General features: G+C 45.4%; 1 protein-coding gene across 2 annotated transcripts in view; it reads left to right on the forward strand.

Annotated features, from left to right (window-relative positions):
• Positions 1 to 17,514, forward strand: part of LOC309523906 (synaptotagmin-like protein 2) — a 56,136-nt gene that overhangs the window by 19,142 nt on the left and 19,480 nt on the right. The window contains exons 4-6 of one of the 2 annotated variants that reach the window (XM_082208128.1): positions 10,501 to 10,600; positions 16,123 to 16,216; positions 17,374 to 17,467. In XM_082208128.1, coding sequence (XP_082064254.1) covers positions 10,501 to 10,600; positions 16,123 to 16,216; positions 17,374 to 17,467 — 288 coding nt within the window. Of the gene's footprint in view, positions 1 to 10,500; positions 10,601 to 15,218; positions 15,245 to 16,122; positions 16,217 to 17,373; positions 17,468 to 17,514 lie in introns of those variants that run through there. The other variant, XM_082208129.1, reaches the window with a different exon arrangement.

Here is a 17,514-nt window from a genome sequence, read left to right on the forward strand (position 1 = left end):
GACTATATTTTGGGGAAAAAATTTAAATGAACAAATTCCTATGCCCCACAAATAACCCAGAGATGCATTTTAAATAAAAGCACACATTCTACTTATGTAAAAACACGCTGATTCCCGGACTGTTCGCGGGCCGGATTTAGAAGGCAATTGGGCCACATCCAGCCCCTGGGCCTTAGGTTGCCTACCCCTGCTCTAGCAAGTGAAAAAGGAGATAACAAGGCTTTCAAGTTTGTTTGCATCAGGTTAGCATATGGAAAGTCAGAGTGAGGAAAACAATCACGCAGTAGCTGAATACTTCAAGTTTTCTCCTTGATAGAGTTCCTGCTTTCACATGAGCACAGTCAACGCAACACTTGTTTTGCTAGATGATTTGCATTTCTAAATAAAAGCAAAAGATGGCATTTCAGCTGGCTCAACATCTTTGGTTAAAGCTCAGTGTGTTTTGCAAGTTGTGCAGTCAGAAGTAAGCCCCAATGAGTTCAGTGACTTTTATTTCCAGGAAACTAAGCATAAAACTGCAGTCATAGTGATGCTAATGAATAGGATATTCTACTTTGCCCTTAAACACTTTTGAGTGTGTGTAGGGATCAACACAGAACACATGAGCAATATTCAAGGTGCTGGTGTATGAAGCCCTTTACAGCATGCGACCAGAATACCAGACAGAATTATCTCTCACCTTGTATTGCCAGTTGATCACTGCATTCTACAGGCAAGGGCCTCCTGCAGATACCATCTTATCAGGAGGCCCATTACACAAAGTGTGGAAACTGGGCCTTTAGTGTGGTGGCACCTACCCTTTGGAGTTGCCTCTCCTTAAATATTAGACAGGTGCCATCTCTCTTGTCCTTTCGGAACCTAATGAAGACCATCCTCTTTCAACAAGCCTTTTAAGTTGAGGTCTTTCCCATTCTGCATCTGTATGGGAAGTGTGCTTGCTTTTAAGATGTTTTTAGCGTTTCTCTCTTCTTGTTTGCTGCCCTGGGCTCCTTTGGGAGGAAGGGTGGGATAGAAAATAGGCAGAGGGCCTTCTTGGTAGTGGTTCCACCCTCCCTGTGGAACACCTTTCTATCAGATGTCAAGGAGACTATATAACCTTTAGAAGATATCCGAAGGCAGCCTTGTATAGGGAAGTTTCAAAATGTTTATTTTATTATTATTTTTTTATATGTTGGAAGCCACCCAGAGTGGTTGAGGCAAGCCAGTCAGATGGGCGGGGTACAAATAAAGTTGTTGTTGTTGTTGTTGTTGTTGTTGTTGTTGTTGTTGTTGTTACTACCACTACTACTATTATACTGTTGCCTGCATTTTTGGACTCCCTTTGAGATCATGGCTCTAGGGGTCGTTAAAATGCACTTCAAAATTTACTGCAAGTATTGTCAACTTATTGGATCTAAATATAATCTGTTTTGGATACCAGTGTAATAGAGAAGATGGATGATGATGGTGGTGATTTTATTACAACATTTATATCCCACCTTTCCTTCAATGAACTCAAGATAGTTAGTATATGGTTCTCCCCCTCCCCATTTTATCTCCACAACAACCTTGTGGGTAGGCTAGGCCTAGATACAGTAACTGGCCTAGGAGAGCTTCCTGGCTGAGCAGGAATTTGAACTCTGGACTCCTATTGCCCTAGTCCAGAGCTCTAACTACTGAACCAAACTGTCCCTACTTCTGAGAGCAAGTGAACGTTCTTCTAAAACACTGAAGGGGAGCCATATTGTACTCCTCAGCGGCATTCTGGGGCCTTGCCTTTTTTCCAGGAAAAAAGAAAGAGGGGGGTTATTGCCTTGCACTATGCTTGGAAATGCACAGCCCTTTTTGAAATGGAACAAATCCGACCTGACGGAGCTTTTGTGAGGTAGATCATTAAATCTGGGCTTGAATCCAAATCCTGCCAGCCTGAATTTGGCACTTTGCTATCAGGGTGCACTGGTGGGTAATAACACTTTGGGATGATTCATATGATCACAGAGGCAGGCCAATTAAGCCTTGGCAGAAATATTACAGGAGTGCTGAGCAATGTTGCCCAGCCTCCAGACGAATTCATTTTCTTTCTTTCTAGTGAGGATGGAACACAGTAGAATCTGAAACAGGTTAGGTGTTGATTCTAGGAATATAGAGCCTTGCTAAGTACTCTGGAGGGTTTTCAGGGAGGATTCTACTATTTGCCCTGTTCTCCCATCCCATTGCATATTGTGCACTGTGGGAATCTTGTCTACACATGCATGTACTTCTATTTTCCAGCATCTATCTTCCCAATGAGGAAATGTGTGTCATTTATACTCCCCCTTCCCTCCAAGAAACTTGAGGAGAAGGCCTGTAGGAGTATTTCTTTTTGTAGGTTCTGACTCACAATAAAATAAAGTTCCTCTGAAGCCAGGGAGTTGTAGGCATCTGCAGGAGAAATGCAGACAACAGAGACATCCCTTTTACATCGCCTTCATTGACCTGATGAAGGCCTATGACCTTGTCAGCCGAAAAAGACCATTCACACTGCTCAACAAGCTAGAGGGCCCACCTAAGCTCCACAAGAAGATTGTGTCCTTCTAGGAGAACATGCACAGCACCATCCATGATGAGGTCCATTCATCCTCTGATGCCTTCCCTATAAAGAGCAGTGTTAAACAGGGCTATGTTCTCACCCCAATTCTCTTTGGCATATTCTTCTCCCTAGTGCTCTCCTATGCTTCATCTCAATTGAAGATGGTATGTACTTTCATTCAAGGAGCAACAGGGCATGTTTCTGGGCCATGACAAAAGTGTGGTGGGTCCTTACCCTTATTCTTTGCAGATGTTGCAGCCTTGACAGTGCACTCCAAGGAAGCCCTGCAGAGACTCATCAGCTGTTTTGCCCAAGTCTGCAGGGAGTTCAGTTTTACCTTCTGTCTGACAAAGACCAACATCTTGGGTCAGGACGCCGCTAGCACTCCACGCATCAGCATTGGTGACCACACACTTGATGAGGTGATATATGGTTTTGTCTTCTCTGGGTTTCATCATAACCAGCAACCCCTCCATTGATGATGAGTAGGACAAGCGTATTGGCAAGGCAGTTATGGCTATGGGTTGCCTCTCCAAAAGGGCATGGGAGAATGTGAAGTTAATAGTAATATGGAGGTCTACCAGTCTTGCGTGTTGAGCACCCTGCTTTATAGAAGTGAGTCATGGACAACTTATAACCATCAGAAATGGTGCCTCAATGCCTTTCACATGTGCTGCATCAGGAGGATTTGAGGTATCACATGGCAGGACAGAGTTTCAAGAGATGTGCTCTCCAAAGCCCACAGTCCCATTATGTTCACCCTCCTGTCAACCATGTCTACTCTGGTTTGGTCTTGTCAACAAAATAGAAGATGACAGGATCCCCAAAGATGTGCTCTACAGGAAACTGGCTGCTGGCACCAGGCCAAACTGGAAGACCAACTCTGTGTTACAAAGATGTCTGCAAGCATGGCATGAAGGCTGGCAACATTAACCCCACCGTATGGTAATCCCTTGCAGACAACCACAGTGCCTGGAGTCAGACAGACAGGTTGTGCATCCATAGTGGTGACCAGAGGAGGAATGGCCATTGGAAGGAGCACAGAGAAAAGAAAGGTCATGGTGCATCTGGAGTAGTATAACTGGCCACCTTGATCTCCCCCAGCTGCAACAAAATATGTCTCTTCCATATCAGTCTCTACAGCCACAGCAGGCACTGTGACTCCAGAGATTTGACTTTCCTCCTCCATTGTTTCCTGAGACAAGACGGATACTAACAGTGGCAACAACCTGGTATCACAGTGATGCTAGGTACTTAAAAGATCCAGAACTCAGCCCCATAGCACAAAGTTGCACATTTTACTTTTTACATAAAGATGCAAGTTTAGACCGCTTCCTGGCTGGAGGTGGAGACAAATTCTGGCTTTTGCTGTCAGGGCTATGGATTGACAACAGGATTTTCTGGATGTACACAGTATGTGAATTGAGCCCTCCACCCTACCTGCAATCTGTTGTCAACTGCTGCTTGTGTACATATGTGCTTACATACATAATAAAACTGAAATAAGTGTTGTCCAACATCTCACCTGACTTTTCTCACTCACTTTCACTCTCTCTCACATATATAGTTCATTTGAGGGGGTCCAGTTTGCATGGTCCTGGATCCAGCATGGATTAAAATCTAATGGTTGAGTCTATTTTTGAACTCGTGGAACAAGTTCCTTTGCAAGATAATGGCCGTAGCTTACCAGCTAAGTACTGTCATTAGTCCCTTCATCTGAGCAATTACTGTTGGTCTGAGCAATTAAGTGCCATAAACACAGGCTAATGGGTGGGCTTCACACACACACTCACCTGGCTGGTATATTGAAGTTCAGGGGCCAGTGTGTGGGTGTTAGCTGAGCTAGAAGCAGGTGGAAGCCATAGAGACAGAGCTGTGTTTGATTTATGTTTGATTCCAAGGCTGAAACTATGAGAGAAGTAAGGCCCTCTTGGCATGTTAATGCTGTGAGCCCCTCCATTGTAGGCTCAGTTTGTTTGTTTGTTTGTATGTATGTGTGTAAATAAACCATATATCCTAAAGATACCACAATCTCCATTGACCCTCATTCCACGGAAACTGAACCCTGTGTAAACGCTTGGAACCCCTGGAATCTCTCACCTGTCAGAGATTGTGGTAGCAGGTAACAATCTCTCTCTCTCCCACTCCATCCAAGTATTGCACATACTTAAGGATATGTATGTATTTTGCAATACATTCTGGACACAGTAATAGTGCATTAGTTGTGAATATTCTGCTTTTGGTTTTTTTTTATGCTTCCTCAGGGCAACCAGATTATTCCTGTTCAGAGAGGCACAACAAAAGTGGGACAAAAATAAACCCGACCATTTGTGTTATTAAAAGTTCTGAGAGTTGTTAGGAGATCCCTGTTCCCCTCAAAGAGTTCCAATTCCCAGAGTGGTTTAACAATCAATTCCTTTTCCCATGGACCTCTGGGAATTGTAGCACTGTTAGAGGAATAGCAGTTTTGCCTAATACAGTGCATTTTACCCTAGAACATGCATTTCTGCACACATTATCTTACTGGTGAACTGCATTGCAAAACTCAGAGAACTACAAATTTAGAAGGAAAGTGCAAACCAGGTAAGTTTGCCTTAAGATGCTAACTGAATCACGTTTCTCACCCATCCTTACAAACAGAAACACATCTCTGAATTTTGCAATCCAGTTCGCTAAACATAAATGTGTGCAGAACATCATAATTATGAAAAAGTATGCATCAAAAAGAATATATGTGAAAACAACATACAAAAAGTGCATTATACTAGAGAAAATTTCTTGTATGTTAGGAGAAAGGAATGTAGAAATGTGTGTGACCTTTAGAAACAGATGCAGAAACGAGGCAAAGCAAAACTGCTAATCCCTGACATTAACATGTGGGTAGGTTGATGTGGGAATAGGTATTCATTCATTCCTTCAGGTACTCAGGTCCCAACCATGTTGTGCTCAGAAAAGGACAGTTAGGCTGCATGAAAAGTTTCATTCAGATATTAAGTGTACTTAAAAGAAGTCATCCTGAACTTCTTCCCGTTTAAATAGCTCAGCAGATAGGAATGCTTCTCTTTTCGAGGTCAATAGCATTTTCTTTGTCACATCACTGATAATAACCCAAAGGTCACTTGAAGGGATTTTACTGTCAAACTAAACTGCAGCAAACATTGCATTTGAATCCCCAGCCCTTCTCTTTGCCCAGTAGTGCTATGGCATTTCATTTTTGTAACAAAACTTAACAGTTTTCATAGTAATTATAGACTTCTAGATTGTAGGACTAGAGTCTTAATTCATGAAACACTCTAAGCCAGAGGTTTTCAACCTTTTTGAGTCCATGGCTCCCTTGACCAACTACATTCTTTCTGCGGCACCCCTGTGGAGATCAGGAGCCCAGTGATGTCACCCCTTTCCTGCAGAGATGGCAGCCTCTCACCCATTTTTGAAACCCTCCTTTGTGTAATGTTTCCTCAGCCTCTTCTCCTCTCCCCTCTCCTTGGGAGTTCTCCAGACAGCTGCTGCTGCCACCCCTGATCTCTGAGCTGCCCTGCCCTGCCATAAAGAGGCCGATTCAACTCCTGGCAACCAGCACCCCTTGGCCTGCTCAGAGGCACCATTTGCCTGGGGAGCTTGTAGCCAGGGCTGCTCCAACAAACAGCTGTGCAAGCCTTTGGGAGGCAGAGACAGAGAGGGCATTAGAGGAGGAAGGGAAGGGAAGAGGGATGGAGGCCAGTGTTGCCCATGGCACTCCTGACCATCATTCAAGGCACCCCAGGGTGCCATGGCACACTGGTTGAGAACCACTGCTCTAAGCCAAACTTAGGCTTAATGAGACTATGGGCAAGAATGCGGGCTTCCAGAGTGGATATTGCAGCCACTTTACTCCTCCTCCATCCTTTTTGTACCTATATGAATGTAGCCAACATTTAATTTAGCGTGATATCTAAACAAGGACCCATGTTAAGCTCTCTCCTCACTAACGATGAGCTGTAACCAAGAACAAACTTGGATTTGCTCTGCCCAGGTATAAAAATAGTAGATTGAAATAATTAACCCTGGCTTATAAATGCAAGCTCGTCTCTTGGAGCTCACATAGCCTTGCTAAGCTTGGGAGCATGTCCGCAGGGCTGGCTCAAGACATTTGGCTGCAGAAGGTGCCCAGCAGGTTGTTCAGTCTTACTTCATCACTGGCAATGGGGCAGGGTCTTCCACCCTGCGTGAGGACAGCAGGCTAATTTAGGAACCACATGCATACTAGCTCTATCCTCTTACTATTTCACCACTGTTCCCTACATACTTTTAAAATTTGAAGACGTCAGAGCATAACAAAAATAATAAATGCAACTTGAATTACTTGGAATTATGCATCTCCAAAGTTCTGCTGTTCATCAGGTCTTTGTTTTCAACTGGATACTAAAATTGTTAAAGCGGTTATATTTTTTGAAGAGCTGGACCTTTAACACAACAAAGAACTAAGCAAGTTAAACTGGTTGGGCAACAGTGAGCCAGAGTGTCGCTTGCCATTTCATTCTAGCTGTCTTCCTTCTATGACACTATTTCCTAAGGCAAGTTTAGTATACTGAAAGCACCTTCTTTAAACAAGCAAAATAGCTCGTGGAAATGCTTTTAGATACAAAGCTTACCATAAAAGGAAAATCCTTCTCATCCCCAACCTGATATGCATTAAAGTTTTCCCAATGTGTTGCTGATCCAGTGAATTGTGGGTGTTTTAGTTCTGTAATGATCCCAGGGAGGAAAGTTACAGTAAAGGACAAATATTGTGCAATGCAAGATCAGTGGCACCTTTTTGATTGGTGTGGTGTAACCCAGTCTAGATGCATTGAGTATTTACACAGGGGTGGGCTGACTTCAGTGTTTATGATTAGTTTTTATGATGGTTCATTGCTATTTTTATTAGAACCACTAGCAACCTGCCCATTGTGTTTAGGAAAAGATGCAGAATAAGTAATAAACAATATTATTATAAGCATAATAAATACAGTGGTACCTCGAGTTACAAATGCTTCAGGTTACAAATGCTTCAGGTTACAAACTCCGCTGACCTGGAAGAGTTAACTTGAGTTGAGAATTTTGCCCCAGGATGAGAACAGAAATCGTGTGCCAGCAGTGCAGCAGCAGCAAGAGGCCCCATTAGCGAAAGCGCCTCTAGTTAATAATAGTTTCAGGTTAAGAACGGACCTCCGGAACAAATTATGTTCATAACCAGAGGTACCACTGTTATAGCAATAAATCAAGTGCGCATTTTTGAACCTCTTAACTGGTAAGACATAGCTCAAGGGTTGGCAAGGTTTACCTCGCCTGGGCCGGTTCACTCTAGCGGAGATCCCTCTGTGGGCCAGATTGTGCGTGCCCGCAAGTGTGTGTGCCTGTGATTTCCGGTGTCCGCATTTGCACAGATGCGATTTCCGGTGTCTGCGCAGACGTGATTTCTGGTGCCACGGAAGCGAGTCCCCGCACTGCACTGCGCCGGTTTAGCGCAGCACATGGGGACTCACCAAGCGGGCAGCTCGGTTCGGGTCTGGCTCATGGGCTGGTCAAACAACCCCCGTGGGCCACTTGTGGCCTATGGGCCTTTGGTTGCTGACCCCTGACATAGCTGAACTGAGTAAAGCACTCTTGCCAAAGAACATAGCAACTGCACCAGTGCATTTAATTCAAGGTGTGCATCTTAGTGTTTAATGCCCTAAATGACTCAGGCCCCAAATGCCTTAAAGACTGCCTCCATATATCCTCTCAGGTGCTAAGAGGAGGCCTTCTTGGTTGTTCCTCCATCCTCAGAAACTCAGAAGGTGGTGACCCAGGAAAGTGCATTCTCTCTGGCTGCACCTAAGCTGCGGAAATCCCTTCTGACAGAGCTGCATTTGGTACCTTCATTTCACAGCTTTCAACCAGGCTTCTCACTGGCTCTGCTTTGAACCCCAAGTGTTTCTGCCTGGCCGAAATGTGTCCTTGAATTCTAATAATGTCTTTTGCTTGGTTGGGTGGAGGATAGAAAGTGTGTGTGTGTTGTTTGTAGTTCAAAGGTAAAATTTACATGGATTGCTCTGCTCACTCTGGCCCCACCCGCCACTAGCATATGGCCCTCAGAAGGTTGCCCAGAGTGGAATGCGGCCCTCAGATTGAACAGTGTTTCCTACCCCTTTTCTACACACATTCTTCTCCATCTCCTTCCAGGTAAACAAGAGTCCTAGGACCAGTTCCAGACAGGCAAAAACACTCAAGGAGGGTGTGCAGCAGGGTGATTGAGGGGTGTGGCTGGGGAGGACGGCGTGTGTCCTGGGGAGAGTCCTGAGGGTCAGATGGAAAGCTTGGAGGTCCACATTTGGCTGAAGTTTCCCTACCCCTGATCTACTGCCAATCATCCAGTTGGCACCTACCTGGGTAGTTTCGATGCCTCCATGCTCTCTTAAATATTTGTGTGAGCTGCATTGTTTTCCTTTCATCCGGTAGGTACAACACAAGTCCCAACTCATTGCTTCTTCCTGTGCCAGAGCAAACAAAGGGGGGGGGTCCTCCTTTTATTAGCTCTCTTCGCCTCCTCCTGTATTTGCCAAGATCAGAAGACTTTGACTCGAAACAGGAAGTAGCTCCCTTAAAATCCTGGAGTGGATTAATTTCATTGACAGCTCTCTGCCACGTCCTGATTAGCTTTCAAGCTGGGTTTGTTAGCTTGCCACCCTGGGGAAAAGGGTGGTCTGTGTCTCTGGTTATGGCTAAACCCTGTAAGGCAGTTTTCACAAAGCTGTAGATAGGTAGCCGTGTTGGTCTGCCATAGTCAAAATAAAAAAAAAATTCCTTCCAGTAGCACCTTAAAGACCAACTAAGTTAGCTCTTGGTATGAGCTTTTGTGTGCATGCACACTTCTTCAGATACACTCTGAAGAATCTGAAGAATCAGTGTATCTGAAGAAGTGTGCATGCACACGAAAGCTCATACCAAGAACTAACTTAGTTGGTCTTTAAGGTGCTACTGGAAGGATTTTTTTTTTATTTTCACAAAGCTGATCTGCAAGGGCCATATGCCACCCACTCCCCAGTTGATATCTGTTTCCCCCACGTAGCTGCCATACATTGAAGTGCCCACCAATCACTGCTTCCTTGAACAAATAACTCTCCTGCTCCCCCAACATCAGCACATTCCTCCAGTCCTTTCAGCCATTGCTGTTCTTTTAAGCCTGAGATAGAGCTAGGAGCTGTGCACTTGGAGTTGGGTCGGAACCAGTGGGAGGGGGCAGAATCTATTACTACTCAGTGCAGAGGAACTAAGCCAGGCTCAAAACCAAATAAAGTCCTACTCAGGAAGACCACAGTTGCTCAAGCAAGGTTCCAGCCAAGACAGGGAGTCTTATATAGTTCTCCCTGTCTAGAAGGGGCCAATGGCCAGCCCAGGTGGGCAGGGCCAGTGCAGAGCCTAGAATACTTCACTATGCGGGATGTTGCTCCAAACTTCAATACAGTGGTACCTCGGGTTACATACGCTTCAGGTTACATACGCTTCAGGTTACAAACTCTGCTAATCCAGAAATAGTGCTTCAGGTTAAGAACTTTGCTACAGGATGAGAACAGAAATCGCGCGGCGGCGGGACAGCAGCAGCAGGAAGCCCCATTAGCTAAAGTGGTTCTTCAGGTTAAGAACAGTTTAAGGTTAAGAACGGACCTCCGGAACGAATTAAGTATTTAACCAGAGGTACCACTGTATGGGGCAGTTGCTCACAGAATCCCAGTTCTAGCTCCAGAATGCTAGGAACTGGTTTGTTAAGGGTGCTGGGAATTGTAGCTCTGGGGATAAACGGCAGCTCCCATGATTCTTGGGGGGAAGCCATGTGCCTTAGCTTGGCATTAATCATACAGAAAACACTTTCTTATGTAAAATACCACAGAAACTATAGCAGCCATCAGCATTAAAAAATAATTGATTCAATCTCACTGACTCCTTTCTAACAGGTGAGAATAATGAACATATCCCAGAGAGTCCGAAAGACAGGAAATCATTCTTACCACCAGAAGCAACAGTTTTGCCTTCCGCTATCTCAGAAGAAGAAAGGTAATATTAACAAAAGAGAACTACTCACATGGAACTCATTGTCAACGAAAAATGTGACAGTCAAGGAATTGGTGTGATATTGCTTGCTGAGATTCTTATTCATACAGTTCCATCTGTATATGGGGCACTTCACTGACCATCAAAAGATACTGTATTTTTCGTCTCATAGGACGCTCCGTCCCATAGGACGCATCTAGTTTTTTGGGGGGGGAAATAAAGGGGGGGAATTTCCTTTATTTCCCCCCCCAAAAGCAGGTCGGGGAAACCGAACCAGGTCGAGGAACAGCGGGATGGCGACGCTGCACCTCCCTGCTGTCCCCCGAGCTTGTGGGGCTGGCCGATGTCTGCCTGGCGCGAGGGGCATTCTGCTTCAGGGCGCCCCGCCCGCCAGCCGCCAGGCTGCTATCTGCAGCGTGGGGAGCCCTGCGGGGAACTCCTGCAGGGCTCCCCACGCTGCGGATGTCTGTCCGGCGCGCGGGGCGCTCTGCTTCAGGGTGTCCTGCGCGCCGGGCGGCAGGCTACTATCTGCAGCGTGGGGAGCCCTGCGGGGAACTCCCGCAGGGCTGCCTAAGCTGCGGAGGTGTTCCCGAAGCGCCGGGCGCTCTGCTTTCAGGGCGCCCGACACTCCAGGAAGCAGGCTGCTATCTGCAGCCTAGACAGCCCTGCAGGACCTCCCGCAGGGCTGCCTAGGCTGCGGATGTCTTCCTGAAGCCTGGAGAGCAAGAGGGGTCGGTGCGCACCGACCCCTCTTGCTCTCCAAGCTTCAGTGAAAGCCTGCATTCGCCCCATAGGACGCACCCAGATTTCCCCTTCATTTTTGGAGGGGAAAAGGTGCGTCCTATAGGGCAAAAAATACGGTAGGTATTTGCCCCAAGCACCTGCAATTTAAATATAGACGGGGAGGGGAGGAAGAAGACAGCACAGAAAGTCAAAAGCAACAAGGGGTGTATGCTAGTCCTATGGTTCACACACACACACACACACACACACACACACACACACCACTTGAAAATTGTTGAGGGTCTTGGTGGACCACTTAATGGGGGTTTTCTTTTTGCCTGCTGCAGCAATTGTGATGTGATGTGCTGGATGCTGAATCATTTCAAAGTGTATATTATTACTATTACTATTACAATTATTACTATTACTATTAATTAAATTTGTTTACTACCCTTCATCCAGAGATCCCAGGGCAGTTCACAACAGAAAAACACTAAATGAGAATACAGTGGTGCCCCGCAAGACGAATGCCTCGCAAGACGAAAAACCCGCTAGACGAAAGGGTTTTCCGTTTTTCGATGCGCTTCGCAAGACGAATTTCCCTATGGGCTTGCTTTGCAAGACAAAAACGTTTTGCGAGTCTTGCGATTTTTTTTGCTCCCCCCTTTTTCTAAGTCGCTAATAGCCTTTTAGCCGCTAAGCCGCTAAGCCTTTAAGAGCCGCTAAACCGCTCATAGCGCTAATCCGCTAAGCCGCTAATAGGGTTGCTTCGCAAGACGAAAAAACCGCTAGATGAAGAGACTCGCGGAATGGATTATTTTCGTCTTGCGAGGCACCACTGTACAAAATACGCAATAAAACAAAAAACAAACCAATAACCCCCCCTTCCACAAGCATATTTAAAAATTATTTCTTATATATTGTATTTTAATTTGAATTCCATAGGATTCAAATGGGTAGGTTTTGTTCACATACATACACACAGCAGACTCCACAAATGAAGCAGTGGCCCATGGACTACAATTTGGGAACCCCTTTGCTAGCCAGTGAAATTTCACATGCTTAGAAAAAGGAGACAATTGGCACCACATTGGTCTGAGAAGGTCCGAAATGGATCTGGCATCAGTGAGTACACCCAAAGAAGGCTTGCAGTTAAGGCCTTTCCCATAGGTCTCCACCAGAGGGTTGAAGCATTGAAGTTCAGAGGCCAGCACTTCAAGACCCCAGTTACCTGGCCTGGCAAGTCTGTTGTCATCTTGTATGGACAGCAGGAAAAGCTATTATGTATTAAATACATTAGGACCATCCTCTTTAACTGAACTGCCAGTGCCTATTGATAGCAAGTCAGGTATATTCCTCTTCTCTAATAAGTGTCTGGTTATGTACTTATCAAATCAATGTTATTTCCTAATATAATTCTCAGAAATATAATTCTCAGAAAGTTCTGGGGAGGATGTAGTTTTGTCTGTTGTGTTTTTAGGTGGGGGTTCCTCAGCACCATTGGTGTTTCTTCTGTGAAGGGAGTATCTTGCAGGTGTCCACAACAATTCTCTGATTTCCAAATGTGCCCCTAGGCCCAGGAAGGGTGGATATCCTTGCTCTATCATATGAAGTTTTGCAATCAAGCACTATAGAAAACCTCCTCCTCCTAGCTTTGTTTTGGAAAATCTTGCCATTTCCCCTGGCTATTCACAGTGAAATCACCTCCTTAATTCATGCTCTGAACTGAAGTTTGAACCCTGCAGACTGTCAGGTCCTGTTTACAGGCTTCCCAAAGGTTGGATACTGTGGGAACAGGATGCTGAACAGATCGGCCTTTGCCCTGATCCTGCCACAAGGCTCATGGTTTGCTGTTATGTTCTGAAGACATTTACCTATTGAAGACTTGGGGGACATTCACGGCTACTTTCAGCTATTTAAAAGCTAAAAATAAACCATGCAAGGAATTTTCTGTTGATTGCTTCCCCATTTTGTCAATTGCAAATACAACAATTCCAACCAAATGTTAATCATTAAACAGGCACTAGCACCTGAGACGCTGAAACAGTTGGATGCCATTTGCCAAACTGTTTATTTAAGGCTGTAACTGCTTCCCTTTTGCAAATTGGTCTTTTTTTTGCCAGTTAGTGCAGGGTGAAGCATTTTGTAATCCAATTAGCTGATGGAGAAACATTGGGGGCCAGTCCTGATTTGACTATGTCTGGCCTCAAACAACTAGTCCAGACTGTTCCCTGCTAAGGAATCAACTCCTACACATCTGACTGCTCCCAAGATCCAAAACATTCAGAGAAGGCAGACTGGAAGCAGAGTAAGGAACTATTTTACCAATGACACTTAAAGCGCTTATGAGCCTCTTGCTTGCTGTTGGTGTCTCTCTCTGTTTGTAAGACAGAAATGCAGTTTATAATGTGCTTGAATGCAAGTTTTTAAAGTGAGGAACAAACATGAAGAAAAGTTCATTATAAAGGTAAAGGGACCCCTGACCACTCTGGGGTTGCGGCACTCATCTCGCTTTATTGGCCGAGGGAGCCAGTGTACAGCTTCCGGGTCATGTGGCCAGCATGACTAAGCCACTTCTGGCGAACCAGAGCAGCGCACAGAAACGCCGTTTACCTTCCTGCCGGAGCGGTAGCTATTGATCTACTTGCACTTCGTGCTTTTGAACTGCGAGGTTGGCAGGAGCAGGAATTGAGCAAAAGAGCTCACCCCATCACGGGGATTCAAACCGCTGAGAAGTTCGTTATAAGCTCCCACTATTTTTGTGCTGCCTGTTACTTGAAGCATTGTAACTAGTGCCACAAGCATTATCTTCTGAATGAGGCGTGCCCGGCACCAACACTGACATATTTTTGGTGCCACATTAAAAACCTTCCTTTTCATTCAGGTGTTGGATGGAATTTGATCCTGCTGGGACAAGCTTTGTTTTAGTGCCTCTCCATATTGCTGATTGGTTGTCCCCCACCAGTAGAAGCTGGTGTTTTTATGTTTTGTGTATTTTATTTTATTTTTGTTCAAATTTTGATGCTTGTTGTTTCTAACAAAGGGGCATAGCTTTGCATATAGGAGGTCTCAGGTTCAACCCTTGAAAGCTCTAGGTAGAACTGGGAACCTGTCTGAAACCCTGGAGAGCTGCTGCCAGTCAGTGTAGACAATACTGATGTACCAGTGAACTGCCTCAGTATAAGACACCTTCCCAGCTTGGCGAGATGCTGCTGGTCACTGTAGACAGTATTGAGCCAGATGGATACATACATGTGATAGATCTTGTGATAGACCCCATGTTGACACACAACACACCCGCTCAACCAGCAACAGTAACAGCACCCAGCATCTGCATGGAACAACATTGTTTGTATATTGGCCTTTGACACCTCATATTATTACAGTGGTACCTCTGGATGCGAACAGGATCCATTCCGGAGCCCCGTTCGCATCCTGAAGTGAACGTAAGACATGACTGCACGTCTGCACGGGTCGCGTTTGCTGCTTCCGCGCATGCGTGTCTGCACGGGTCGTGTTTGCTGCTTCCACGCATGCGCGTGATGTCATTTTGAGCGTCTGCGCATGCGCGAGCAGCAAAACCCAGAAGTAACACATTCCGTTACTTCTGGGTCGCCGTGGAGCGCAACCCGAAAATATTTAAGCTGAAGCGTATTCATCCTGAGGTATGACTGTATATGATTTAGGACCTCCTCTATTCTTCTGACTGTAAATTGTTTTTACTGATTTCAATGTTGTCCATGTCAGAATGTCATCACTCAACTCCCATTGGAGGATTTGTAGGGCTGCATCACAATCCTGGATTTGCATGAAGTCAGGCGGAGGAGGGGAGCAAAAGAGAAGGCAGGTTTTTGACAACAGTAGAGGTTTGAATAAAGGAAACTGAGCAGTGGGGAAAGTGGTGATTTAAACAATGGCAGAGGTGTGAGTAGGGGGCGGGGGAAGAGTGGCAGTTTAAGACAAGGTTTGACTACCATGAGAAGTAAGCCGGGAAAGGCTCTGTTGTATTAGCCTCAAATGTCCCATAGCACCTTTGCACAAAAACTATTTTGCTCTTGGTACTGTGAGTTGCCTTCAACATGAAGTTCTAGATCCATTGTTGTAATTTAGAAGAGATACTTTAATAATGAGCAGACCCCCATCTTTGTATAACACCCATCAACTGAAGTTAACCTTCTGTAACGGAACAAGCTGGCAGGATTCTGTTCACTTTCAAGACACAGTAGCTTGCTGTATATCGGCATGGGGTGACTGGGTGCAAAGGTGGCTGCAGAATAGGAGAGTCCAGAGGGGATTGCAAAAAAAGAGGGAGGGGGAAGCATGAAAGAGGAAACATCAAAGGGTCTGGAGAAGAGGAAGGGATGGTAGCTTCATAACTGGGCAGAGGGTGAAAAAGGATTCTTAGTAATTTTAGTCTGTAGGAGGAGGAAGATGCATGAAGTTACCGCAAGGGTGGTTTGCCTGCAAAAAAAAGGGTTGCACAAAAGGAAAGGGAGGCAGAGACATGAGTGTGAAGGCAAAAATGGGTGCAAAATGAGGTTGCAGAATAGAAGAGAGAAGTGGCTTCAGAAATGTGTTTGGGAAGGTGAAAAGTGAGGTTAGTTGTTGTATTGGGGTGGGAAGGGGAAGCTCTAGGGAGTTAATTTGGGAGTGATGGGGGGTGTGTGAGTAAGGCAAGCAGTGTCACACTCCCTAGTATTTTCCCATGTATAACCAATACATGAGCCAATGAGATTATCCAATACATCATCATCATCTCAGGATTTGTGTCTTTGTGATAAAATGTTGTTCTTTCTCTGCAGATCACGTGAAGCTTCTTTGGATTCAGCAGAAGGACACAGATCCAAACCAAAGCCAAGACTGAGGTTGTCTACTCTTCCATCCTCTGCAGAGAAGGTAGTGTGTCCAATGGAAGTGGGATTGGCATTGACAGGCAGCTGTAGATCTAGAACAAACAAACGAAAGTCCTCTTTAACATAGGTAGGGATGGGGAACCTTGTTGAACCTGCTGCAGCTCCCATCATTCCTGGCCATTGACCATACTTGATAGGGCTGATTTAGTTCAGCAACACTTAGAGGACCAAAGATTCCCCACACCTGGCATAAAGGATACAGAACATATGGAATCTGCTGTCACAAGGTGTGGTGATGGCCAGTGGCTTAGATGGGGAGGCGGTACACAGATTCAGGGAGGGCGGGTGTTCTTTTCTGGTCCCAAGGTGGAGCTTCCAAAGCACAGTGGGGCAAGGCAGCAAAGAGAGAGGTTCTCCTGGGCGATGTATTTCATTTATATAACATTTTATTGGAAAAAAAGCCCTGGAAGTGGTTTACAAGTCAGGCTCCCTCCCAAAACACAACTGCACCCAGATGGAATGTCTATGTGTGCACATGCAGCAAAATTGTAGGGAGAGAGGGAGAGTCTCATGAGTGAGCTCACATCCACTTTGTCTTTAAAAGCTTGGTGGCTGGGGTATGTCAACCATTGGGACATCTTTGTAGCCTCTGTTTCATTATGAATCTCTTCCCTTGGAATCATGACTTCTGCTGCTGAGCCTGTACCACTTTTCGCCTGAATAAATATCTCTGCCATCTGAGGGCAGTCATTCCACAGACTGCCTCAGTGGGATAGCTGGGATTTGGAGCTCATTTCATCAGCTTTGTTGGAGGCCCAGCTCCACCAGGCATCTCCTGCCCCTGAACTGTGCCAACTGGTTGCTACAAGAACAACTGTTTAGAAAGTGGGGCCTGAGCGTAGCTGTCAACATTTCCCTTTTTTAAAGGGAAATTCCCTTATTCCGAATAGGATTCCTCGCAAGAAAAGAGAAAAGTTGACAGCTATGGGCCTGAGTTGTGGATTTGATTTTCCTCTTCCCTCCCTGTCCTTTTTCCCTTGTGTGTCGTGGTTCTTTTTTTTAAGGTTGTAAACCTGTGGGTGGGAGCTGTCTGTCTTGTCTTGATCGTATGCAAGCTGCTCTGAGAGCCTCTTTTTGGCTGGAGAGCAGGGTACAGATTCTCTTAGTAAATAAATAAATAACTCGTATTTTCCTCTTCAGAGATCAAGCGTAGAAGATATCTCTCCAGCAGACAGTGGCGTTGGTATAAGTCCTTTCTTGGTTACAAGAAGCAACTCGCAAGGGTATGGAAAAGGTAAGGTGTCTGGCTAGCTCTGGTCCATGGGGTCACGAAGAGACGGA

This window comes from Podarcis vaucheri (assembly GCF_965113315.1).
Source record: "Podarcis vaucheri genome assembly, chromosome: Z".
Taxonomy (NCBI): domain Eukaryota; kingdom Metazoa; phylum Chordata; class Lepidosauria; order Squamata; family Lacertidae; genus Podarcis; species Podarcis vaucheri.